Genomic DNA, 26753 nt, shown 5'->3' on the forward strand with positions numbered 1-26753 from the left:
AAGAATGTGCATGTTTCAGTCTACAAAGATGAATAAGGCAATAATGGAAATTCTCACAGTGCCATTAAGATGAAAAGTTGGGATGTAACATGGCCACTTCCCATAAGAGAGATTAGCTAAGAAAACATTTATGAAATATACGTATTATTTTGTGTTGTGGAGCTGGGCTGACTAGGACACAATAAACAGCCTTCATGTGCTGCTGCTGTGTTTTTGTGTCTATTTTAAACAAAACAAAAAAATAATCACTATTGTACAAATAAGCCTTGAGTAACTGAAAACGTACTAGCTAGCATCAAAAACGTGTGTTTGTTGTGCGTGACGAAGTTCTTTACCTTCTTGCTACATGACTGTCGGATGTCCTCGACCTCATCGTCTTTGCTCTCAATCTCCTTGGAATGAGTTTGACGAAGGCGCTCCATCTCCATTTCAAGACGCAGCTTGGCCTGAAAGGCAAACAGGAGAGAAACACATTTTCTAGCGGGCATTCAGCCTCATTTCCATATCTTATTCCACACATATTTTTCATATTCTGGTGTATATGCTGCTGATGGGCCCTATACTGTTAATGAACTACAGGGGGTTTTAAATGCTGGAATGACAAAATACGTGAACACTGACCTGGGTCTTTTGCTTATTTACTGAAATGAACACGGATTTTCCTATGTCTGAACATAAAATATTCACATTTCTCATGGTACACCTGTCTGCGTATACATCCATTTATTCAACCAATTTCTTGTGGGAAGAAATTCACTGATGCAACGTTTTCACGTGAAAGGAAAAAAAAACCAACATGGATGTGCTGACAAGAAGTGACATTAGACTGGCTCTGGCTGGTAGCTGAGTGATGAGGTGTCATTTTCCTGTAAAACTCTATTCATCAATACTCTCTTGTGATTCAAAGGACTCCGGAGCTTCACACAGTTTTCAGCACTCTGTGTGCATTCATACAAAATCACTTAAAAATTTTCTTTATTTTTATTTACTGTAAAAAAAAATTAGACGGATTTTTTTCTGATGCTTTTGCTTGCTTGCTTTTATCTTGTCTCAAGTTTGACTGTATTTGCGTTTGAAAAAAAGAATACATATGATCTTTTGTGATTTTTCCTTCATGAGTAAGTGGAGACAAAACCAGAGCTAAAAGAACACTGAATATTGAACTTCACTGAATCAAGCGCACACAAGCATGATCTCTTGATAAACTAGAATCTGATCATATGTTATATGTAATATATGTAATATATGTATATAATATATATAATGTTTTAATGATGGCAGCATTCTGGGTTTAGGTGTACCTGTTCCAACATCTGGATTGTACCGGCCTGCTCGTCCAGCTCCTCCTCCTGGTCCTTCACCTTTGCCTCCATGTCACGAAGCTGCTTCCTCACCTAAAGAATCACCAAAACAGATTTAGTTCCTCAAAAGAAGGGGGGCCAGGAAAGCGGGGGCGGGAACAAAGACAGAAAATGGAAAAAAGACAGATTTAGAGAAGGAAAGAGAGGGACAGAGATGAAGAGGGAAAAGGAGGGAGAGAGAGGCTCCCTCCATCTTCAGTAGCTGTATTTCTATATTTCTCACAGAATTCTAAGAAAGCAGTCAAAGCAGACCTTGGCCAGTGATGCCTCATCTTTGGACTCTTGAGAGTTGAGATCCTGCAGTTCGGCCTCTAGCTGGTCCAGCTTCAGGTTGACTGCACACACCTCCAGATCCTTGTCCTGGAGGATAGACACGAACACGGACACACACACACAAATGAGATGAAGGAAAGATGAGTAATTATTGACAAAGCTACCAAATATACACACAAACACATACATGCATACACACACACACGGTCCATTAATACAACCTTGTGCATGCACAACAAAAACAAACGTGGTAATGATTAAATGCTGCAGTTAAACAGCTAGGAGGCCATCAATTATCATGACATTGTTTCGTCTTACATTGGTAGTAGTCCTATGTTGGCAAACAGGATTGGTTGGATGATGTTATTTATTAATATATATAAATTTGTTTGAATTATATGAACTGTATATTTGTTTATTTTAATGCAATGTTAACAGAGACTCTGGGAACATAAGGTTTCCAGAGTTAAATGGAGACATTCAGGATCTTAACCTTGTAAAACATGTCAAGCAAACAACAGAAAGACACATGGATTTCGGGATAAGCCTGAAGAGTGTTTGCACTATTTTTGCTCTCGTCAGCAGTCTGCAGTTTTATGTGTTCATCTGTCCACATACTTTGGTTAAGGACTAGTTGCACGGTTAAGGACGATTGCAGCTATCACATGCTAATACTATGATGATGTCAGTGAAATGAGAAAGACCGCTATGATGACTGAATTCAATGGTCAATTCATTAGTAAATCAATTAACTGAACATTCTGTATTTAGCTCTTGGACATGTTTATCACAAAATGAAAAATTTGATGTCACCTCCAGCTCTGAGAAATGTGTTATGGGTTGTTCTAGATATCAATATTAAACAAAAAAAAAAAACAATTAATCAGGATTGATATAGAATACAAAGTAAGTTGTTAGTTGAATCCTATTATATAATTAAATAATTCAAAGCATGCACATTTATATTTCGGCTTTCTACAATTAAGTTTGACGAATAATAAGCGACCTGTAAATTCAGGTTGGGGCACATCATAAAGGAGCTCTTGAGAAATACACAAAAGAAGCACATCCTCGCATCAAACCCAAGTTTCATGATAAGAAATGAACACCTCCAACTGCTGACGGAGGCTGAAGGCCTCTCCGCTCAGCATGTCTTTCTCTCGGGCCAGTTTCTCCCTGAAGGTCCTCTCCCTCTGCACTTCCTCCTGGGCTCCACTCAGCTCACTGTCGAACCTACACACAGACACACACACAATAAGTAAAAGTGATAATTTGAGAATCTTTTAAAATGTATCGACTGAATGCAAACAAGAAGTTGTTAAACAGTCTCAATCACACACATACAGCAGCAGACTGTTTGTGTCTCACTCACTCACACCCAAAAACACACACACACACACACACACACACACACACACACACACACACACACACACACACACACACACTTTAGCTGCACTACACAAAGCTGCAGACGTCCTTCTTCTCTCAGCACAGCATGATGCTATAAACAATCTGGAACACAGGATAAGTTTTTTTTAGCTGTTATTATTGTAACTACAGCAACACCACTTAACTGAGGGAGGGAATGGAACAGTATTCAGTCACATGTGTCTACAGATGTCTGCTCTGAAATAACAAGCTGTGTACTGACTTCCTCTGTTTCTTCTCCAGGTCATGGTTGCGGCTCTGTTGGCCCTCCAGGTGAAGTTTGGTGTCCTGAAGTTCAGATGTCAGTCTTTGGGTTTTCTTCTTCAGCTGCTGGATATTCCGCTGTGATTCCTCATTATCTGCCTGCAGGTCGCTGATCTGCATAAGCAAACATTCCAAAAAAAAAAAAAAAAATCAGAGGTGATAGAAAATTAGACTGAATGAGCTAGGAGGCGTTTTGCTGGGAAATTAAGAGAAATAAACTAAAGGGATGTGTGGTGCCTTGGCATGCAGAAAGAAATCATAATTCAGTATTAAGTTTTGAAATTGATGGGATTCATTTTCTGGGGACCATGAATCTGTAAAAAAAAAAAAAAAAGTTACTGTAATTCAACCATTATTTGAAGTGATAGTTTAATAATAATAATTACAAACAGGAACCATGAGGTGGTGCTTCAGATGAAATCAGGGACCTTCTCTGGTAATCTGGCTACCTTCTGTTTTACATATTTCTGGATTATTATTGGGTTTACTGGCCAAGTGTGTGACTTATCCCAGTTTCTCTTCAAGGGGTGGGCATTTGGGCATTCATTCATCCATTGCATAAAAGATAATAATATTGTGAAAGTATGTATCAGTAAAAGCAAGCTCTGTGTGTGTGTGTGTGTGTGTGTGTGTGTGTGTGTGTGTGTGTATGAGATCACTCACCCTCCTCTCCAGCTGCCGCTTGTTCTGCTGCTCTACTTCCAGCTTGTCATCAAACTCCTGCTGCAGTCTCTTCTTGGTAAACTCGATCTCTCTGATGGCTCGCTCATACTTAAGCCTCCACTCTCCTCCTGTCACAGCAGCACAGATCACTTTCTTTATACCAACTTGCATAAACCATAGTATTGTCCACAACACAAATGAATGACATGCCTTCTAATGTTCACTTCTTCACCTGGACATTTCTTCACTCAATGTTTAAATGTTGTGGAGGTGAGATGTTATAAACTGCTTGTTTATGCCAAATGAATGTCACCTGTTCATAAGGCTGTGTGTTGATGCGATTTCATTCAAAGCTGAATTCAAATTCTGAAAAGACTACAAGGTGGATATTTCCATTGTAGAGCATGGGGTCCTGTGATAAGAAGTCTGTAGGAGCAATGCATCAACAGAGAACAACTGTAGTGTGATCCAAATTGAAAGCTAAAGGATCAATTTGTTAAAATGCTTTAGAAAGTTCCATGCCACATACGAGATGTGGTCATGTGACAGTCTCAGCTGTGTGTGAAACACCTTGTGGCGATCAGGGCATCCACTATCTTGAGCCCTTGTGTTATGCTAAAGACTTAAACACACTCAATATTCCGATCTCAAGCCTTGTTAAAGCCAAATGTGCAAGTTGAAATCCATTGATAAATAATGTATTGAAATATCTGTGTAATATTATATGTGTAACAAAACAGTACAGTACGAGTAGAAATTGAGTTGACACTATAGATTAATTTGAGACACTTTTTTTATATGAGAAGTCATTCACTGACAGAGTCAGCCCCTTACATATTCATCAGGGAAGCAGATAGGAACACCTGCTCAGTGCTTTGATTCCTTTTCTTATCAGTTCTTTGCTAAAGTAATGGGAAATGAAAATGGCCAAAAGGTTATTCAAAACCCTGGAACAAGAGCAAGCTTAAAAAAAAAAAACACTGTGCAATGTGTTCTGTAAGTCTCTGTCTATGGTTCTCCTCTGCTCCATTTCAGTATTTTGCCATTGTTCCAGATTTGGATAGCTACAAAGGAGATGCCATATCTAAATAGATGCATTTTATGGCTACTAAAATCAGACTGAAACAAAACATTCAAAGGTGTTTTTCCTATTTTGTTTGCTAGCTTTGACTATTCAGGAGCGCTAGGATTCTGCTGAATTTTGAATTGCTCTCCTGCATTTGGATTTGGCTTCAGCACCAAGAGTTCCAGCTCTGGCCAAGAAAGTGTTTTTAGCAACTTTTCGCTTTCTTTTTTTCACATGGGAGGGTTCCAGCTCCAAGAAATCCAGCTTTGGGCAATAGGGTACTTTCAGCTGGGAATGGAGCATCCCTTCAACTTTAATGTCAAACAGATATTGGACATGTTGCATGCTGAGGGGAGACAGCACATTCATGGAGCTGAAGCAATACACGAATGACAATTTCACAGGATTCTAGTATGGAAATGTCCTCTACCTCAAAAATGATTTCAGAGTCACTTTCAGTTTCCCCTGGCCAGGACATGTCACTGAACTTCACACAATCACCCATGTTACTGTTACTATTACGTTTCTTATTTATGTATTTTATTTTTGTAAATTTCAGTTAAACAGAACAATACTCCGAGTGATGTGATATTCCTTTATACATATACTGTATATATATACATATATAAGCATACAAATGTATATTTACACACACATACACACATATATATAAACATGCACACACACAGACATATATACAGTATATACATATATGTACATACATATACGTATATATACTTACATATATACACACATATACACATATATGTGTGTGTGTGTGTATTTTTTTCATCAAGACCTTCACTCTTGCTGTACACCTCACCTACACATAGTGGATATGCTCCAAGTCAAACATGAAAGATAATTTCAATATTGTGTTGCAGTCTCAAGTCACTGAATCAAAGCTCTGCTACAAACAAGCAGAGCTGTTTCAACCTACGCAACAAGAGGATACTCAGAAAAATCGATTCGACATTCACAAAGCCGGCACACCACACAAAGACAGCTGGCACTCTCTCTGCACAGCGTCTGGAACCCAATCCTTTCTTCATTTGTACTTTTGCTCCATTTTCTAATGTACTTCTCCAAAATGGATTTTTCTTGGCTTAGTCAAAGAATCGACCAGACCTGTTCCCTGCAGTTCCTTTACCTTGACAGGAACACACACACACACACACACACACACACACACACACACACACACACACAAACACGCAAGCACGCACACTTTAAACAAGTGATTCACACTCAGCTCAACTCAACTCAATAACAGAATACTGATAAAAATGTGCTACACAACACATACATGTATATATTTTATTTCCCTCTTGAATGGACTTGTATATGGGCTAATATCAACCTGCTCTACTTGCAAAGTGTCATGAGATAACTTCTGTTGTGATTTGCCATGATACAAATCTCTTCTTTCTTTTTTTTTTTAAGTTCAATATCAAAAGACTGTTTGAGAACATGACTCACTACACCATCACACACCACAGATAAGTTCTGAAAGGGAGGAGCAGCTCAGTGGTGTGGTGGCACCGACAGCACACAGCAAACCCAAACCACCTGTCCTCTGTTTCTGGCTGTGCCTGATTTGTGACCGTGAAACTGATTTCAAAGAGAAAAGTTGGGAATTTTATAACATCTTCCGAAAATGTGGCTACTCATATTAAGTTACTAACCTTTGGACTGCTGCCTGTCTGCGAGGGCTGGGTAATAAAATTGATACAGCGAAATATTACACTTCCTTTTCATTACCCTTCTGTGATACATCAAGACTGATATGAGGGTCAGGCCTCCAGTCATATAAAACAAGTGTGATGTAAAGACTAACCATATGGTACACAGCAAGCTCTATTTACATTTCCTTTGGGAAATTTTCAGCAAACTATGCAGAATATTACAATATATTGTGATAAAATCTTATCAAGACCCATTTATTGAGATGTGTGCTATGTAATGATATCTTTGCCTTAACACCACACCATGTCTGCCTTGTCGTCACCAAAATCAGCAGCACGTCTGAATATAAAGAAAGGGCAAGTTTTTGTTAGTCACACAGCAGTAACCTGGGAGAGGCCTTGGCAAACTCTACAGCCTCTTTTCTCTTGACATGTAGTCTCTATTTAAAAAAAGAAGAAGTTTGTGTTATGACTCCAACGTAACAGCACATTTTCATAAACTCAGTGCTTATAAAATATTTGGAACCTGATGCCTGTGATGGAAATGAACTAATATGTTCTAACAGCAAGGAAGGAAGCTTTTTTTATTCTTTCACATGCTGCATCACTTTTAAAACTTACTTTGTCATTGAAGTCTTAATTAATGGGCACTGTGAGAACGAGATATCCACAATCACAGAATGACAGGAAGTTAGGTTTGATTCTTTACATGCACAGCAAATTATAATATAAACTTTACATTTGCTTAACATTCCTTCTTGCTTCAGCTGCCATTAAGAATTGAAAATAAGTAGAAAAAAAACTGTTTGGATTTTGCGAGGAGGTTTTTTTTGGAATGAATAACTGAGGGGGGGTTAGTCACTGATCTGATATAAAAAGAATCTCCTAAGCAACTTCAAATTGTCTTTTTATTTCCTTTGTGCATAGGAAATGAAGATAGATTCCATATTTATTACTGTGTGAGAGAGAGAGAGAGAGAGAGAGAGATACCTGTGTCATCGTCATCCATCTCTCCATTGAGTTCGGAGGCCCTGATGAGTCGGGCTTCCATAACCTCCATCTCCATGGACTCCATTTGTTTCTTCATGGTGTCAAATTTGGCCTGATAGAGATGAAGGAAGAACAGGTTACCATGACAACACAAACACATCTGTCACTATATATTAGCCCTGGAGGCTAGAGGCTGGAGGCTGGAAGCCAAATAGAAACAAACTGGACACTACAATCCCCACACTGGGGCCAACCAAGTCTAGAGGTTCCCAAAAAGACAAGTGTTGGATGCTATCAACGTCATATTGAATAATACCCCTGTGAGACAAGAAACTACAATTACAAAAGTTATCCACAGTTATTCTGCAATTAACACTTAAGATAAAATTCCTAAGCATTTGTTTCTTTCAAATGTGGTGACATCAGCTGGATCGTTTCACTTGATGGTGGAGGGAGAGTGAGGAACATCTCTGGAAGGATGTAGCATGGGGAAGAATAATGCTATTTCCTTCCAAATAGACACCCAACCAAATGATTGTGTCTGTTTAAATCCCCAACCAAGGCGATATGAATAACTGACCCAGTGGATCTTGTGGTGGCAGGCAACAATTGGCAGCTGCTCTAAGCCATTAGATGGTGGGTCAGGACATCCGATTATCATAAAAGGTTTCATCAAAGATTAAAAAAGTGAACTTGATTAAAAAAATACTGTTAAGAGTGTCTTCTTGTAAACATGCTAAATATTGGTGGCTAAGAAGTATGAAGAGGAACATTGACAGCAATATTCATCCCAGCTGCTTCCAAGTTACTCAAATCCTGCAGAGATTAAACACACACATATATACACACACACACACATATATATATATATATATATACACACATATATATATATAAATATATATATATATATATATATATATATATATATATATATATATATATATAATACATACAAATATAAATCACTTAAATACAGACCATGTCTATTTCTCCACACAGCACAGAGGCACCAGCATGTAAAAGTCAAGCACCTGCAGTGAGCTATGCACAGTACCAGGTTTTCATATCTCAACATATTGTTATATTATTATTATACAATTAGTGGATCCCTACAAGCAGCACAAAAGGCCAATGGCAGACCTGAAGGTGTTCAACAGGTAATGGCGACAGTTTTGGAGCTACTGGGAAGTCAACAGATGGTGTCATTACTTCAACGAAACACGTCTCGACACACATACAAGCTACAAAATGTTTTGATTTTCCTTCAGAACTTTTGAGATTAAAATGTGTTTTTGAAGATAAACAATGAAATAAAGCAATACATTTTAACAGTCAAAATAATACAATAAATGAAAATGAAACAAAATGAAAAAAATAATTTGGCATTGCTTCAGGGCCAGTTTTGCCAGTTGCCAAATACTGGTCCATCATATGGTATTGTGAGTATTGCGGGTGACTTGTATCATCATACCCTCAGTGATAGTGACCTTGACCTTTAACAACCAAAATCTTTTAATCTTTTTTTTTTATTCTAACAGCGTTTCTGCGATTGTGTAAATGAGAATGCCACAGACAGATGGATGGGCAATATCGAAACATAAAGCTTTTGACTATCATTGGCATTGAATGTCTAGCAAATTAAGCACCCAAGGCCAGGTTAAGCATGCTCATCACTCTGTCCATCTTTGGTGCCACATTGTCTTTGTATACATTTGGTGACACCCAGGTTGAGCGTGACATCGTCTATCTTTGACAATCTGGTCGTGAGATCCCAGCTCTTCTTAGTTGGTACAGACGAGAGCAATATGTGTGTGTACCACAGCAGGTCTATCCTCTGGTACACAGAAACAACAGGGCTGTCTTTCCTGAAAGCATCTCAAGGCTAAGATGAACAAACAATGGATTTGTTTCTGTTGTCAATGTCCTCTTCCTCTTCTCACCTAACATATTCATTTCTTCTGGCTAAATCTTTAATAATGGTATATCCTCCGGCTCTGCACACTGGCTTTTATTTGTCTTCATGGTGTATATGCCGCTTGCCTGATATCTTTGCTGCTTCAGGTCAAATCCACAAAGGATGAAGGAATTACACTGGTGAAGTTTGATAGCGTCAGAGTCTGCCTCTAGAAACACCTATATCATTCACAATTTACCTTCAAAACCTGCCTACCACTCTGAAACATCAATGATAAAGACAAAAGATGTTTTTTTTTACGAAACATGAGTCTAAATTTTGATACTGGAAATGTCCAAACAGAGAACATCTATGTTTTACCACAATCAAACTATACAACACTGCTTATAGCCAATAAAGACAAAGTAAAGAAAGCAAAATTACTTTAGGAGATTCAATATCATCCCCTCCTCTGTTCTAAGCTCTTATTAAATCTTTATGTTTAAAATTTCTAAATATATATTCATATGGTAAATTTTTAACTGTGACCACACAGGACCACATTGTAATACAGTATTACAGTTGCCATCTTGAACGAAGTGTCGGTGAGACTGCCTATTGCAGCATAGCCAGCTCTACTAACATATCCACTTGTCTTCTCAGTGCCAAGTTTCATTAATGACTGAAAACAAAACCATCCATCCCACACTTCTCTCACCAAACCATTTGTATCCAGCCACTCATTCAGGTTATCTGTGCAGCCATTTGAAACAAATCTATTCCCAAATAAAAATAGGAAACTACAACATCTTGGCAGGTGTCAAATGGAAAATGAAATGAGTGAGAGGAAGGCCGTGGTGGAGAAATGGCTTGACAATATGATTTAACAATTACTCGCCACAAACTCTGCTGCGTGTGTGTGTGTGTCTGTGTGTGAGCATGCATACATAAATGACTGCTCTGCGTCACTGCTGGTGGGGTCTAATAATGGCTGCCAGGGGATCTTATTACAAGTGGACAGCACAGGTGTGAATGCAAACAGGAGTTATCTACACAACCTGAGCGAATTAGCGCATGAGTCATTGTGTCCTCTCAGGGAAGCTGCTCAATTGTTGTACCGTTTATGTGGCCATCTTTCACTGTAGCTGCAAAGTTTATTGCAAACAAGAGAGCCTGCCCGCAATTCATGAGTCTTTGGGTACAAATTTAGTATCAATTACAAAAGCTTATGATTCTAAATCAGATTTGTTTCTGTTTTAGCCTCGAAAACTTCCAAATTGAATAATTCCCTCTGAGAAATTACCAAAGAAACTGTAAAACCAAGCAAAGCAACCCATTATAACAGTAAACTCAGGCGCTAAATGAGAAGTTTAAAAAAATCACAAAAGTCAAAAGGACTCACTCCCTTCAGAGTTTGGATATTTGACATAAATTAATGACTTTCTTTTGGAAGAAAATAAATTGTAGCTTCTAAGAGAACAGAAGGATAGATTACATTTTACCACAGCTACTTTCGCTCCCATCAATAGTTACAATGCGTTATATGCCTTGGACAGATGTTCTCTGCACCTTTTCAGTACTAACCCTTCTATAATGGCTGACATCTAAGTCCCTCTGCATGACACATATATTTGCACCTCCAAATGTACAGGAGATTTACTTTACATTTCATTCACAGCTTAAGTTTTTAGTTTGAAATGTGTAGGTCACCAGATCTGCTTCTCCTACTCTGTATCTGACAATTGGCAGCTTGTATTTCAAGTAAAGAATGTCCAATCCATGACCATTTACATTTGTAAGCTACAACTGATTATGTTCTTAAGCAAAATAATTCTATTAGGATACAGTCTGGAATTTAAAGTGGAACATTAGATAGAAGAGAGCAACTGTGTGTGTAATAGATTGTAGTTTAATGGATAGACAGTGTTGCTCCTGGGTTTTGAATTATTACTCCCTGAATGTCTTGACAAAACAGCCCTGCGTTGTTTAAATAGGAAACAGTCTTTCAGCTATCAAAATTTAATGCCGCAAGAGACATTTTACAAAATATATTCTGACTCACTGCAAGTTTATAATTGAGTGTGAAATCCCACCAGTGCAAAAATCAGGGCAGTCTCACAGATCTGCTGTTCAATAATGGATGCTAATGTCCTAATGTTAAATTCAGATATAGACCAGCAGCTACTGCTTTACAATATGTACAAAAGCTCGCTGCTCAAACACGAACTGTTGCGCAATGCTGTCTAACAAACGTAATAAAATAATCAATTTTTATCTATTAAAGCACTTTCAAACAAATTTAGACGGCTTCATACAAAATTAAGACAACAAACAAATGTTTAAAAAGATATTTGAAAGCATAGCAAGCAAGTATAAGCAGTGTCCAAGCCCTGCAGAAGTTGAAACCTGGTCCTCAGTAGGGATGGGAATCGAACTGGCTCTTTTAGAGATTCGGTTTCCAGTGTTTCAATTCCTTGGAATCATTAAACAATTTTGCTAACAATTCCCTCATCGATTCCAGTGAGCGCGAATGTTGTGTGCATGCATGAATGCATGTTAATGGTACATTATTTTGGGAAGAAAATGCATACAGTTTTGTTTGGCTAACTCTACAAAATATCAAACACATCTGAATAAGAGAAATTTTGTACCATCTGCAACAGCTTCAAGAAACTGCAGAGAAAACTCCTCAAACAAATGAAACTACAACACAGAGGAAATGTTGAAAAAGGGTCCCTTCATTGGTTTAAATCACAAGAAGCAATAAAATCCTGGAACAACGCCATAACCATATAGAAACCAACTAGCATACTGGTGCAGGTAGCACTCAGAGTAATCAACCTGTGAAGAAAAAGAAAATGAGGTGCCAGTGTGTGGTGTGTGCTACAAAGAAGTCCTTCAGATTCATTGCACAAACTGATGTGGAGAGGACATCATTTGTCATCAAAGTCAGTTTAAGGGGGATTTAAAGGCTCCTGAGGTCGGACACAAAGTGGACTTAACAATCAGGTTAAGTCCACATTACCCTTTTCGAAGAAGACCATATCCTATTTAACATTACCACCAACCATAAAAAACCACCAGGAGAAGGTGACTAACATTGTCATTCTTCAAGATTCTGTAAAGCTTCACAAAGGAGAAACGCGAAAGAGGAGGGAACGATTGATCTGCTGATCTCAGATGAGGTGGAATTCACTGTGGAGCCTGATGAGCTGTACGCTTAGAAAAAACATATAGCGTAAAAAATTTCAAAGCTGCCCAAGGGGCGCAGCATCCTTCCATACACAGTTTGAGCAGCATCTTGAGGAGGAAGTTGAGTGCACCACCACCAAAAATGTGGACCCCTCCCAGAAAGAATATGAAGGACTTATTGAAGTCACAGAGGGAGGAGGAACTATAAGACAGCATTATCCATTTGGAAAAATGGGTTGGGTGAACCCAGTAGATTGTGTGCCGACAGGAGAACTTTGAAGTTACAGGTCTAAATAGTGTCTCATTCTGGACAAAAGACTGCATATAATGTGGTCCCCCAGCATAGAGCAATGTTGCAGTGTATCAACAGTGTTATTAGCTTAATCAAGTATCGAATGGGTACAAGAAAGAAGCTTTTGCACCATGTAGAAGAAGTGCAGGATGGTGTGAGGCTTAACACTGGACTACACATGGAGTTCTCTGTTATTCTCAACCATAACATGGAGAAATATAAAACCTGCAATGTACACAAAGTAAGATAAAGGCCCAAACCACAGGTGACTGACTATCTAATGAACAGACTCAAGAACATCCCTCTGGACTATGCCACTGCTCCTCACTAGGTCATTGTAAGACAGCCCCATGGTGCTGACTCTACAAAGCCTCACCAGCCTAGTGTAATCAATGGACAGATGGACTGAGGAATATAGAGCCAGTAGGGACAAGTAGAGCTTGATTTGTCACTTGTTTGCATACAAAGAATTAAAATAAAAATATGTACACACATATTACCATTGGGGATGTGTAATCTTTGTCTCTGGTGATATCTGAGGAAACTTAGCATGATAACGTATGCAAAGTCTGTGGTGGAAATTTTTTTTAAGGTCGACACACTGTTTGTCCCCATAGGCTCAAAGCTCTGGTGAGATGAGAAGTAACACTTAAACAAACTGTTATTGAGTCTGAGCAAATCTTTAATCTTGCAAGAGGGAAATTTGTTGAACACACAAAAATTATGTACTGAAGAAGAATCCATAGAGTACAGAGTCAATTGAACCTTTATACAATCCCGTTGCTGGGCATTCTAAGAGCAGAAAGAAAGCTGTCATATGAAAAGAAGAACTAGAAGTTGAGCCCTTGCTAGCTTACACACCTGCCAGACAAAATGAAAATGAAGAACACAGGGAACTTATAACCTCAATGCAGAAAGAGGAAATCGAATACAAGATGTTTTTCAGACATACGACTGTCTCGAACTTAAGGTCACTAAACCACAGAATTCAAACATAGTGCAAACATTAAAAAAAACATAATGTAATATTAAAATTTCCCATTACAAGTCTCTTCTTATTTAATTTATTATATCACTTTATGTATTCATTGTAGTTTCTATTCTGATCTCTTCCGGAAGTTCTTTCCATAACTTCCACCAGGGGGCCCAGGTAATTCTGAAGTTTGAGGGATGGTCAGGAATGGCCTGTTTATCTGGTGAACATTACGATGTTAGCTGTACTTACTGGAGCTAAACCCTGACTAGCTTTAAAAATGATCATTGAATCCACTCCAAAATGAAGTGGGAGCCACTGAAGCGATTCTAAAATATGTGCAATATGTTCTCTCCTGTTGGATATGGTTAAGATTTTGGCTGGCAACCATTGTTGGCAAGGGTTGGATATGTGGCCATTTTTACACAGGAGTTGTCTGTGCCCCATTAATGTAATTTCCTGTGTAGTCAACATTTATCTGCAGTTTTCAAAGAGTGCAATAGTTTATAGAGAAATAAGAGTCTTTTAGTTGGTGTGAATTCTTTAATTTGATCAGTAAATGACACCCATTATTGCAGGGGAGGTCCTGCAGTTTTATCACACCTACATCTTCAGTAACACTGAAGCCACACAAGATGTGAACACACACGGCTGTTTGTCATGTCTTATTCTACAGGCATGTTCATTACTTACTTTATAACACCTCCCCAAGTGCAGCGTGTGTGTGTGTGTGTGTGTGTGTGTGTGTGTGTGTGTGTGTGTGAGTGTGAGTGTAGTGTTGTGTGTACCTGCAGATCCTTCATGTCCTTCTCCAGGCGCAGTCTCTCAGAAGTTTCCGTCTCCAGCAGCTGGGAGGCTGACTCTCCTGTATTACGCTCATCAGCTAGCTCTGACGACAGCTCTGTGATCTGATGAAACAGACACACACCAGCAATAGCATGGAGTTTTTTTCCTCATATCATGTATAATGCAGATTTTTGAGAATTACATAACTGAGGGCATTGAATATCATAAGGGGCATGAGGTTGTAATAGATGCTAATATGAATGTAGGAGCACATTTCTTGATGCCCGGAGAACACACGGGATTGTGTTAAGACAGTAGCTGAGGTTTGTTGCTCTCCAGAGCAAATGTGATACAATCACTGTTTGTTCAGAAGAGTCAGAGCACCTCACTGGAAAACAGAATGAAGGTGCAGTCAGATGAGTTTATGTTCACCTGACGGCAGTTGAGTATGGACTAGTCACACACTGGTGGTGTGAAACAATTTTTTTTTTCCCTTAAAGCCTGAAGCCTATTTCACAGAAGCACTTTTATTTGAGTGCAATATTTAAAGCTATTCACGAGTGTATCACTTAAAAATACACACTGAATTTAAGATAACATTAAAAAGGAAAAATGTATTTGTTGTCCCAGGTTAAAGACTTAGGACTTGAAACCAAATTTTACAAATTGATCTCTCTCTCTTTCTGACTCTCTTTGTGTGTGTGTTTGTGTTGGTGTAGAGCTTACTCGACTCTCAAGGCGATCACTGTTAAGTCTCAGCTCATTCCTCTCTTTCTCCACCTTCTCCAGCTTCTGCTTCAGCTGCTGGATCTCTTCCTGACAGGAGAGATGGGAATGATGGATGTAATAATGTGGATACTACAATAATGATGATACTACATGTGATTACAAATGGATACAGTCCTGAAGCAAACGTGAAGTTGTGGTAGACACAAAGAATGGCTAGATATTGTTCATTATGTTTGATATCTACCTCTAAAATTTGAGCTGATAATGTTTAATATGACATATTTGATAGAATTGTAGTTCTGCCTAAGAACCCTTTTGAGTTCCAGAATGATATACATCAGCAATTACCAACCTGATGATTGCATTTTTTTTTTTTTTTTAAGCTACAAAATATCAGTCCTACATTTTACCACACAAAGGCTATTTCAAGTAATGTCAATTATGCTTTTGGGCATATATTCCAAATCCAAATATGCAAAATGTAAAGCTCATTAGCATTTACTTGAAAATCAAGTTCAAACAAAGTGTGAAGCCAGCACTAAGGTCTACAAGTTCCAATTTAACAGAATTTAATTTGGATTCAGACCACTAAGAAAAGACTTCTATCATCAAAACAACAGCTAACAGCATGAGGGTTACAGAGTAACAAAACTGATCTCGATCATTATCATCATTTTTATTTGTGGATTTCTGCCAAGGAAAATAACAGCATTAGAACCAAAGGTTTTATTTACAGCCAAGAAAAGACAATTGGCGCAGAAGCAATGTGATGTTTTCTGTCTCTCTGTTGTTATCTGGCAGCAGTCCAATGCTAAAAGCCCAAACATATCTGTCTCTGTCATACTAAATAACAGGCCTGGGTCTGAAAAGTGTTTGTGCAAAGGGACAAAAGACTCTGTTGGTTGACAAGAAAGAAAGCGCTTCACTAGTGTCACCTTTATGATATATGGATTTCTGACACTATTTACATTGTTTTTTGATATTTTTCTATAACTGGTCAGTTGAAACCTCTCTTGCCCCTCTTAGTGAAAAGTGTGATGTGTGTGTTACGCTTACGTCCTTGCCGCGGATCTGTTCCTCAGTCAGCTGCACCTCTATCAAAGGTCTGACGGTTGTAAAGAGTTTCCACCACGGCCAATCTTTAACACCACGGTTCTTCTTTATGTTCTTCTGGATGCAGCGGATGGCCAGGTCCTGGATCTGGAACATTGTCAGCAGAGGAAACAGAAATACAGAGACTGAATAGAGTTGAGCAATGGTAGCCAGTTAGGCAAGGGTGTTCAGGTGCTCACTGGCCCAATGGGATAAATAGTGCCCAGGCAAAGCCAGCACCCAAGCCTCCTGGCCATACTGGAGGTGAGGGGTGAATTGTAAATTGACTGACTCCATGAACATCCTGTCTAAAACCCCAAATGTGAAAGCTACAACAATCTTAGGTGCAATTTTCTTAAATAGGTTGAATATAACAGCTGGACAACTAACAATCTGCAATCTTAAAATGTTGTTACTAGGGAGATGAAAACATAAGGAATAACATGTATATATACACAAGTATGTCATATATTGTGCACACATATACAGTACAGTGTGTATATTATTTAGTTTACACTTGAAAATGCAGTCAGAAATAAAAATCACTGCAGCACTATATGTGGATTAAAAATGAGAAGTCTCCAGCAGATTTGATATTTCCTCCAGTTAGGGTACAGTTTCTGACTCCACAACCAGTCAGCTGTCTGAAAATATTTGTCATAGGGATGTCACTTTATTGCATTAATTAGATTAATTAAATACACTGCAAATTAACGCATTATAAAAATTAACGCAAGATCAATTATAGCACACTTGAGTGGCAATTCAATGCGAATTTTGCCCAGACAAGCATTTTAAATGTGGCCCATTGAAGGACCCGTACTTGGCAGTGGTACGTCACTTCACACATGCATCGCTAGTCAAAGTGCCTATTTAAGACTCAGCCTTAAGATGCTCTGACTAAGTTTATTCAATCACCAATAAAAATGTGGATTTCAAATCTTCTCTTCTTAGTGTATTCATTTGATTAGGCATGCACTACAATTTTGTAATGTCCTAGAAATTGAATTCTTTATTTGCTGACCTTCAGCAGACATGAGATTAAAAGGCGATTAATTTAATTAATTACAAATCCTGTGATTAATTAGATAAATTTTTTAATTGCCTGACAGCACTAATTTGTAATTTGTAAACCAATGTCACTTCAGATGGAATTTGTAATATATCAACAAAACAACAACAATAATAGATGGAGTAATGCCAGCCTGATGCTTCACAATGTCTTGAAAGAATAACTATAGAAACAGAGGGGGACATGAACATGTGTGGGGTAAACCAATTTGCTATCGATTATGGAAAAATCATGTCGAGGATGGTACATTTAAATCACCACCAGGAGAGACATTACAACAATAAAAATGACCTATGGAGGCCATAACTTGAATCTTGACGTTGAATTGAGGGGGAAGTTGGGACTAACAGAGCCATTATCCTAACTTCCTGATGTTCTGTACACAAACTGTTTAAATTCACATTTTCAAGCTTTTTATTGATATACTGGCATGCAGGTCATGTATTAGGATTTCTATTTGTTAATCTTTAACCAAATATATCAGAGCTGAATAAATGGTAAATGGACTCAATTTTATAAAGCGCTTTTCTACCTTAGCGGTACTCAAAGCGCTTTACAGTGTCATCTCATTCACCCATTCACACACACACACACACACACACTGATGGTGGAGGCTGCCATGCAAGGCGCCAACCTACTCATCAGGAGCAATTATGGGTTCAGTAGCTTGCTCAAGGACACTTCGACATGGTCACTGGGGTTGAGGATCGAATCAGCGACCCTTTGGTTGCTAGACGGCCACTCTACCCCTGAGCCACACCGCCTAAATAAACTTAAAGAAAGTTTGTTTTGCTTGTTTGTTTTTTGAGTTGATCTGAGAATTCTCTGAACGGAGTCGTATGGAGTAAATGCTTAAGCTCAAAAATAAAATGTTGATAGCAGTTTACTTTGATTCAGAACTCTACAAAAAAAATCTCCTTCAAGACAGGAGACTCCTGACAAGCTGATCAAAGTGAGGAGAAGTTAACACTTCCCAGCCTCCTGTACCTAGAAACATATTCTATTTAAGCACAATCCTGCCTGTGCTTTAACTGCTCATCTGTCTCAAGCACACATTAAAGCATCTGTGGTACACTGGCAGCTTGTTGAAGAGGCATTAAGAGAAATCTTACCTACTGGCAGGAAATCTGTAGGGCCATTCATAACACACAATTGGGACTAATTGCTCTCTGGAGCAGACACTGGCATAACTAAAAATGATGAGATCCTGATTACCCACACATGCTTTTAAAGCATGTGTGGGTAATATGAAATGAATATGCCATATTAAAAATAGTAAATCATAGAAAAACTGAAATGTAACAACAACTGTTAATGTTATAATGTGTGAAGGAAGCGAAAACCCTGATGATGATATGCAATGAGTTTAAATACACAATTGCATTAAGCCATTTACTTGGATTACTGTTGTTGTCCCAGTATACATGAATCGATTACTTCAACAAAAGTATGTCCTACTCAGGAACGGTAAGTGGCAGTCACTTTTTCTTCCAATTCACCTCATTTTATCTGATACCAAACAAGTTACCCAAGTGGCAAGCAATGTCCCTGTTGAACAACAAGCTTTAATTCAAAGACTAACAGACAACTCCTTAACTGGCAGCAACATCGACTCTGTCTCCTTGTTTGCCCCAAACGCTTTATTTTTGTTGCAGTTTCACCCACCGGGATAATTCCCCCTTTGACTGTTCGCTGTTTGACTTCCCTGTGAAGTGCTGAAGTGGGACCTCTGGAACATGCGCAGAACGTCATGGCCAATTAGAGGCTGATTGAACAATAGGCCGTGCTGCAGTAATTAGATTCCCAACTGCATTATTTAGGTGTGTTATTCTGACTTTGAAAAGTAAAATTTCAGGGAAATGAATGTAATAATCAAATTCTTTACGTATGATATAATGATACATATGAAATAAGGTAATATGTTATGCATTAAGTGTTATTGACTACTTCTATTTACCTTAGTTCATTTTGGTGTTTGTTTCAGTTCAACTCCATCAGATTCAGGCTTCAGAATTTGTCGTTGAACACAGATTTAGTGGAGGAGGATGGAATATTTAAAACATACTATACGCCTCGGTCTAGAAACCTTGAAACTATGCTTCTACCTCAGAGAGCATTAATGAAGCCAGCAAATGTGTAAGAGGTTCACAGGTCTACATTCATGGAGGTTTATATTATTAGAGATGTCATTAATGCATGCCTCTAACTCAGGCTGACTCATATTGGCTGAGCTTCAGAATGTAGGAAGAGTACTGATGATAATCAACAGTGTCTCTACCAGTGTGCCACAAAGTGGGAGTTTGCCCCATGTCCACCAAGCCTGAGGACAGCATGTGTGGACACATTATTGTATGCTAATCACTTCTCTACCTTTATGCGCTCGTTGTCATCACTACCTTCTACATGAGTATCCGTGTGAGGGGACAGAAATCAAATGGAGGTCACCCAAATCAATAGAAAAGGTAACAAGCGTGCCTTTTTTGCTGCCCTCTACCTCTCCTTTACACCCATGACACACACACACACATCGAGCAGCAGTGTCTGCCTGAGCCCACCTGTTCCCAGTCGGGGGTGGAGGTGTGGAGGGGGCTCTGTCTTTAGGCAACTATTTAATTAGGCTCAGTGTTGGCTGGCTGGCAGAAGAATCCCCTGTGCTTCTCCACTCTCAACTGTTCCCCATGAATGTCAAAAAGAGATGGGGGGGGGGGGGGGGCTCTCCGCAGGCTTCCAAAGCAGTCAGTGGATCTCTTCTGTTTTTCTATTCCCCCGTGGTGAGCCACAGCCTTTCTCTCTCTGCAGCTCTACCTCCTTTTCCCTCCCTTTTCTCATACCTCCTTCTCAATTGTGTCTCAATTGTGTGCTTTCAACATTGCTCCTCCAGGCAGGAGGGTGGGGTGGGGGTTTGAGGGTTGGAAGGAAAGAGGAGGTGTCTCTTGAGCAGGCAAACAGACTAGATGGAGAAACAAACACATTGATTTTGTGTTGTGGCAATAGAAAGAGTGGGCTTGAGCCAATTTAAAACTTCCTCTCTGAGTTAATGGAAGATCATCAATGACAAAGCTTGAGAGTCAAAGCAAAGTCGAGCTTTAATCTTCGGCTCCTGATACGAGACACAAGATGAATCTGTAAGCGCAAATCCACTTTGGAGAGCATAGACCTTATTTGGTGCATGCTAAATTTGAAATTGCTATTATAAGACGTACGGTCTGTACTGTAGTACTGATTTTAAGAGTGCTGATTAATTTATTGCCTTCAACAAGACTTTGTAAACAGCCAATCGTCCACTGAACTAGGGAAAAATGTTTCCTTCAAGCAAGGGTAAACTTTAGGTTAACAGTAGTTTGTTGTGGCAGAAAGGAGGCACAAGTACACACAGAGACCAAATAGCGCAAATAAAATCCTATCAACAAAATAAAAACACAAGATCAGAAGTACACAGAGGAAGTGAAATTGTTTAAAAACTTATTGGGTCATAGTCACCGAAGAATTTAGCTAGTTTTTATTCAGTTTTGCCGTTGATTCTGAAGAGCAACTGCACTGACCACCAAATGGAACCTGGACTAACCAAATGGAACCTGCTCTTGGTAGCCAGTATAACTAAGGATGTATTAGCAAAATGGTGATACATGACAATGATGACTTGGTTGTAATCAAATGTAAAAACCGATGGAAACTATAAAGAGTTTATTTATTAGTGAACAAGATCGTGCAATTAGAGTCTAAAATTGACTTGCCACATATTATTTTTTCACAAGTCAAAAATTGGTTTGGGCGGCACAGTGGTACAGTGGTTAGCACTGTTACCTCACAGCAAGAAGTTTCTGGGTTCGAGTCCTGGCGCAGGCACGGGATCTTTCTGTGTGGAGTCTGCAACGTTCGCGTTGTCGTTGTAGCAAAGCATAGAAACTCGGCGTAGATTGGAAAATGTCCGAGCACTAATGGAGCGAAGGAGGATGGAAAATTTGGCTAATCTGGAAGGGATATTTTTTTCCGGAGCTTCTACAATGACAGCCTGACAGGTGTCAGAGTGACAAAATCAGATGTTAAAATATTTGGGATGCACATTGCATGATATCTTCCAGGCCACCAGAGCCTAAGCAATTTCATTATTAGACAAAATACCTTAAACAGGACAATTATACAAAACCATAAAGCTTTTCATTCATATAGTGTATCAAAAAGCTGCTGACAATCTATATAAAAGCTATTTGGCTTCTCGCTAAACAAACAGGTGACAAATTAAAGGAAAAACCTGAAAATGCGCTGAAACCGAATGACACTTACCCATTGAGAGGGCACAATGAGTCACTTAATGATTTGTATGATAATGATCTTCAAAGTCATCAAATCTCAATCCAAATGGACAGCTATGTCATGTCTGCCAGGAACTTCAGCAAAGCTATGTTGTCTCAAACACAAATTCAACCTGTCAGTGTTCAAACAGCTCTTCACAATGGGAACAAGTTGTTGTTCAATTGGTTCAATTATTCAACTGTTAATAGCAGGTTTATACAAGTCAGAAAAACCTGCATGTATGCAGTTGTGCAGTGGGAAAGGGGCATGAGACACAGTTGATTTTTCCTTTGATTCATTCTAGCTGTTGTTACTGTCTTCACAGGCTGCTACGTCAGTAGAGAAATGTCAAGTATACATTTTAGGTCCTTTAAATGGAGAAGTGTCTCTGACATAGATAGTCACCAGATAGTACCGTCACGTTTATTTCCACCCTATAAGATGTCGTCTTCAGGACATATCTTAAACATGAACAAATAAAGAACAAAATAAATGCTTTTTTCCGGATCTCCTTAAAAATGTATGTTCAAGTTATGTAGATGTAACATAACTCACATTATTGTTCAACTCAAACAGAGATGTTGGTGTTAAGTGTATATTGCACAAATACTTCATTTTTAGGGTTTCATAATTTGAAAGTAATGCTGGCATTCATAGGTAGGAAACATACACAGGCAAAGGCAATGGGGGATCATAACTGTAACGCCTTTAAGCACATTTCAACTCTCTCTCATTGTATTGTCATGTTATGTTACTTATTTAAGGAGGAGAGAGGGTAAAGTATGATTGACATAAAGTTCTCATTCAATTGCAGCTTGAAAAAATGTCTTTGTTATCATAATTCCATTAAATAAATGAAGTAGGAGGACACAACCGTTAAGAAGCTGACCTGCCTAATATAGGGTAAAATAAATCACTTCACTTTACTCGTTCATGCTTATTAATGAGGGTTATTTCCCATGTAGACATGTGAGAAGAGGACTGATCTATAGCTACAGACCAAACTGTATATTTTAATGGCACACACACACACACACACACACACACACACACACACACACACACACACACACACACACACACACACACACACACACACACACACACACACACACACACACACCTCTAGAGAAATAACTGTATTGGTCCAAATAGTTGTGGTGTTGAGTGGTATTGTGTACTACAATACAGGGAAACACCAACAGTCTTACCTTCCTCTTCTTGAAAGCCTGCCTGGCCAGATATCCCCTGCAGGCAGCCTGGAACAGAGAGATGTTCCTTCTGGTCTGGACATCCCGCTGCTCCTCCAGCCTGGACAGAATTCCTGCTCTAAAGAACACCTGAAAGAAGAGAAAGTCAGTTCAGACCACACACTGTCTTTCTCATTTGTATAGTTACACGGTGAGGGAAAAATAATGAATTATAGATTTTGATAAAGAAGTACATTTCTTCAGATATGTTAAAATCAAAATGACTGTGAAGGGATCTGCTGAAATCCATGCTGAGACCAACAGGCAAGCGAAAGCAAAAATACAGATCTTTTTGCACCTTGGTTTGGAACTTTTTGGTAAGGCAACTTCAGCACGTCTTGCAAATGTGCCCTTACATTGGGTCAACTGGCAAATTGCATGCTGGTAGGAGTGGGATGTTTAATCCCCCTAAAATGCTACCAACAGAAGGAGGAGAATCTTGAGATGCTGGGTTTGTGGTAGGTGGCTACATGCTAGGCCTGTCCTTACTATCCCAGTGATTTGTTTGGCCTAATAACTTTAGCCTTGACTTGGAAGATTTTGATGTATTGTATTCTTTCCTGATTACTTTGGCAGCAGTGCTACTTCCTGAATCTTGATGAGCTAACAATTTCATTATTGACAGTAAAAAGCGACAACTGTCTGACTGGGCCTCCTCTGACAGCCAAAATCATAGAATCTTTCGTTTCTTCTAGATAATTTGTGTCTGGGGAGAGACACCTCTCTTTTCCTTTGCCCTGAAAGAGCTGACAGGTTGCTGTGGAAGGAGAGTCATTAAGCTGATTTTAATTTTTGCCTGCAGAGGATATGACAGGCCATCTCTAACAGTAATATTCTGTCCCAAAAAAACCTTCTTACGCCCTCTAATATCTGGCTGGGTTCATTCGCTCCACCTCCACTCAGCTGGGAGGTAAACATTAAACAATTGGACCTGCTCATTGCACTTTGGACTGTGAGTGTGAGCATAGCAATGGAATAAGAAAGAAAGAGGAAATGAAGATAGAGATGAAATTCAACAAAAATGCAGAGTAAAGTGTCTCACACAGAAGCTCCAACAGTGACAGGAGCATCAAAACCTTGATGAGGAGAGAATACCCAAAGTCATACAACAGGAAGAGAACAGAGGAAAACATGTTCTGTGTTGCATAACTGAACAACAATGAGTTGATGGAGAAAATTTAGGGCCCTGTTTATTAAACAGAGTATTAGATCATCCCATTTCAGGGGTTATTGTTTGTTATATTTTAAAATCCATCTAAAATTTCTCTATGTATCAGAGGAAGGTACCTGCAGAAATGGGAGACGTTGAAACAAATTAAAGAGTGTCTCAAGATCCATCAAGTCAAGCGAATTAAAAACAGATCATATTTTGCATGGCGTCAACAAAAAGCCATGAAAGTTGAACACAGCATAACTTGTTTGTGGTTAATGTTGGCGCCTTTGCACACAAATTCTCAATTGGCACTGTCAAGACCTTCATAGTTATGATTAAAACTGGGTGCTAAATTAAAATAATAGCTTGATCACTTCATTCAGCACGTTTTTTTTTTTTTTTTAAATCAGGTGGTTGTTAGCATTCCTCCTGTGCGATTATTATCCAAATTTAGCGATTCGACAGATAGACTGCGATATCCACCAACTAATGAATGACTCTTGACTCTTTTTTGTGCCATGAGACAACCAGTCCTTTAAGGGAATTATTAATCTCTTCAAGGCCAGTTAACTTCTGGCTAAAGAACTGGTGATATGAATTTGATAATAAACAGTTTATACGCGTACATTCAGATTCAGAAATTAAAGGGGAGCGTGTATGCTTCTGTGCAACAGATCTACCATACACAACCTTGGCCAAGATTACCCCTTGAATGCCTATGTGTTAGCAAAGTTATGTCCAGCATCTCCTACTGTACAACTTAACAGGCTATTACACACTTTGTTCAGGTAATCATCTCCCTGGGCAACCCTTTCACATGTCATTAGTTATGTGATCCATTGTGAATATAACAATACTGATTATTGTAGCCTTTAATTGATCAAATAAAGCAACTGAATATAAAGCATTCAATAATTCTTTAGCTAGTAAACTAGTAAACTTTTATACAGTGAGATAATGCTGTGAATGAATGTCCAATCATATCTTTTCTTTTGTCAGATGAAAAAAAAATGTTGAGTTACATTTTGGTGAAAGTAATGAGACATCAATTTGGAATTTATTGCCTCTTGAGCCCCAGTGACGTAGTCACTAAAACACTGGAACTGATGGTGGTGGACTAGCCAGTGAGGGCTAACACATCTGGTGAACATGCTGGTGTTCTCCTCAGAGACCCATTTGTCAGTTCAGAGATAGTTTAATGATATCAGGCAAAATGCCACAAACAAGCTGGAAGCAAACCACAGGGACAGGCTGGCTTTGCGAGGTGAGTCACCTGCCAGCATAGAGAAGATGCAGCCACCTGTGCTCTCCACATGTGTTATGATGGCATGAATATATGAGAAGGAATTTATTCTCACTAAAATAAACAAGGTGTATTATGATGTATTTTAGTATTTCATACTTGGGATAATATGTTATGAAAATGTCTGTTTTGTGGCATGCCACAGCTTCTGCCACAGCAGTCATAATGGCTACATAGAACCTCTTAAGAGTCCTTTTGGACAGTTCCTTTTCAAAATCTGTCATCAGGCTTGCTTATCGTGCAAAAATTGAAAAACTGACTTGGCAGGTTTTCCTTGTGTTTCAAACTCAAAGGCAGACCACCTTTATGTGACCACCACATATGTTGAAATTAATTATTTTAGTTATTCCCTCGCCAAACTGTCCGATGTAAAAGATTTTATTTTTTGCAGGTATTTGGTCTTAGTATTCAATTTTAATTCCTGTTTTGTCCTCCAGTTTTAACATAATCACAAAGGCAGTAATATGCCATACATGGTACATTCTCCAGCACTGATTCCTAAACACATCTGGGCAGAGTATACATTCCTGAAGAGAGCGTTTTCTTAAAGGCTTAATCAGCAGCAATTGGCACAAATACTTAGTGAGCATTCACACAAATTAATGTGCTGATCACACTCCAAGCTAGTGGCTACAATAGTTGGACTGGCAGTTTTGGGAACCCCTGGAGCAGTTGTGAACACAGATGAAATAGTCCCATTTCATTTGTACCTATCTTTTTTATCTCCACCATCCAACAAGAAATGTAATGTCAACTTTGCAATTGCGAAATGAATGAGGAATATGATTGAAATCAAAATTATAATGGATAATCTATTGCTGGCTTCTTTAGACAAAAGGTATTATTGCTGATTATGTTTTCAATATCTTTGACTGCTTTTGTTCGACTAAAATGGTGAAATGGGAAAACAGAATCATTTTTTATACATTTAATAAGTGACAACAGGTATCCAAAAATTGTTTTGCTGTCATACAAATGCTTTTGGTCT

The 26753-nt window shown here is 38.7% G+C and overlaps 1 protein-coding gene and 1 pseudogene across 11 annotated transcripts in view; one reads left to right on the forward strand and one right to left on the reverse strand.

Annotated features, from left to right (window-relative positions):
* myo18ab (myosin XVIIIA b) overlaps nucleotides 1-26753 on the reverse strand; it is a 148144-nt gene that overhangs the window by 32138 nt on the left and 89253 nt on the right. For all 11 annotated transcript variants that reach the window (XM_086216186.1, XM_086216185.1, XM_086216182.1 and 8 more), the window contains 11 exons: nucleotides 23271-23399; nucleotides 16659-16802; nucleotides 15600-15689; nucleotides 14876-14995; nucleotides 7734-7845; nucleotides 3993-4120; nucleotides 3289-3443; nucleotides 2744-2867; nucleotides 1614-1721; nucleotides 1302-1394; nucleotides 336-446 (listed from right to left, as the gene is read on the reverse strand). In XM_086216186.1, the coding sequence (XP_086072312.1) occupies nucleotides 336-446; nucleotides 1302-1394; nucleotides 1614-1721; nucleotides 2744-2867; nucleotides 3289-3443; nucleotides 3993-4120; nucleotides 7734-7845; nucleotides 14876-14995; nucleotides 15600-15689; nucleotides 16659-16802; nucleotides 23271-23399 (1314 nt within the window). The remainder of the gene's footprint in view (nucleotides 1-335; nucleotides 447-1301; nucleotides 1395-1613; nucleotides 1722-2743; nucleotides 2868-3288; nucleotides 3444-3992; nucleotides 4121-7733; nucleotides 7846-14875; nucleotides 14996-15599; nucleotides 15690-16658; nucleotides 16803-23270; nucleotides 23400-26753) is intronic.
* LOC147254536 (cold shock domain-containing protein E1 pseudogene) lies at nucleotides 10618-13523 on the forward strand (annotated as a pseudogene).

Source organism: Aulostomus chinensis, chromosome 10 (genome assembly GCF_037954235.1).
Source record: "Aulostomus chinensis isolate RoL2024-O1b breed Wild chromosome 10, RoL_Achi_v1.0, whole genome shotgun sequence".
In the NCBI taxonomy this organism is placed as follows: Eukaryota; Metazoa; Chordata; class Actinopteri; order Syngnathiformes; family Aulostomidae; genus Aulostomus; species Aulostomus chinensis.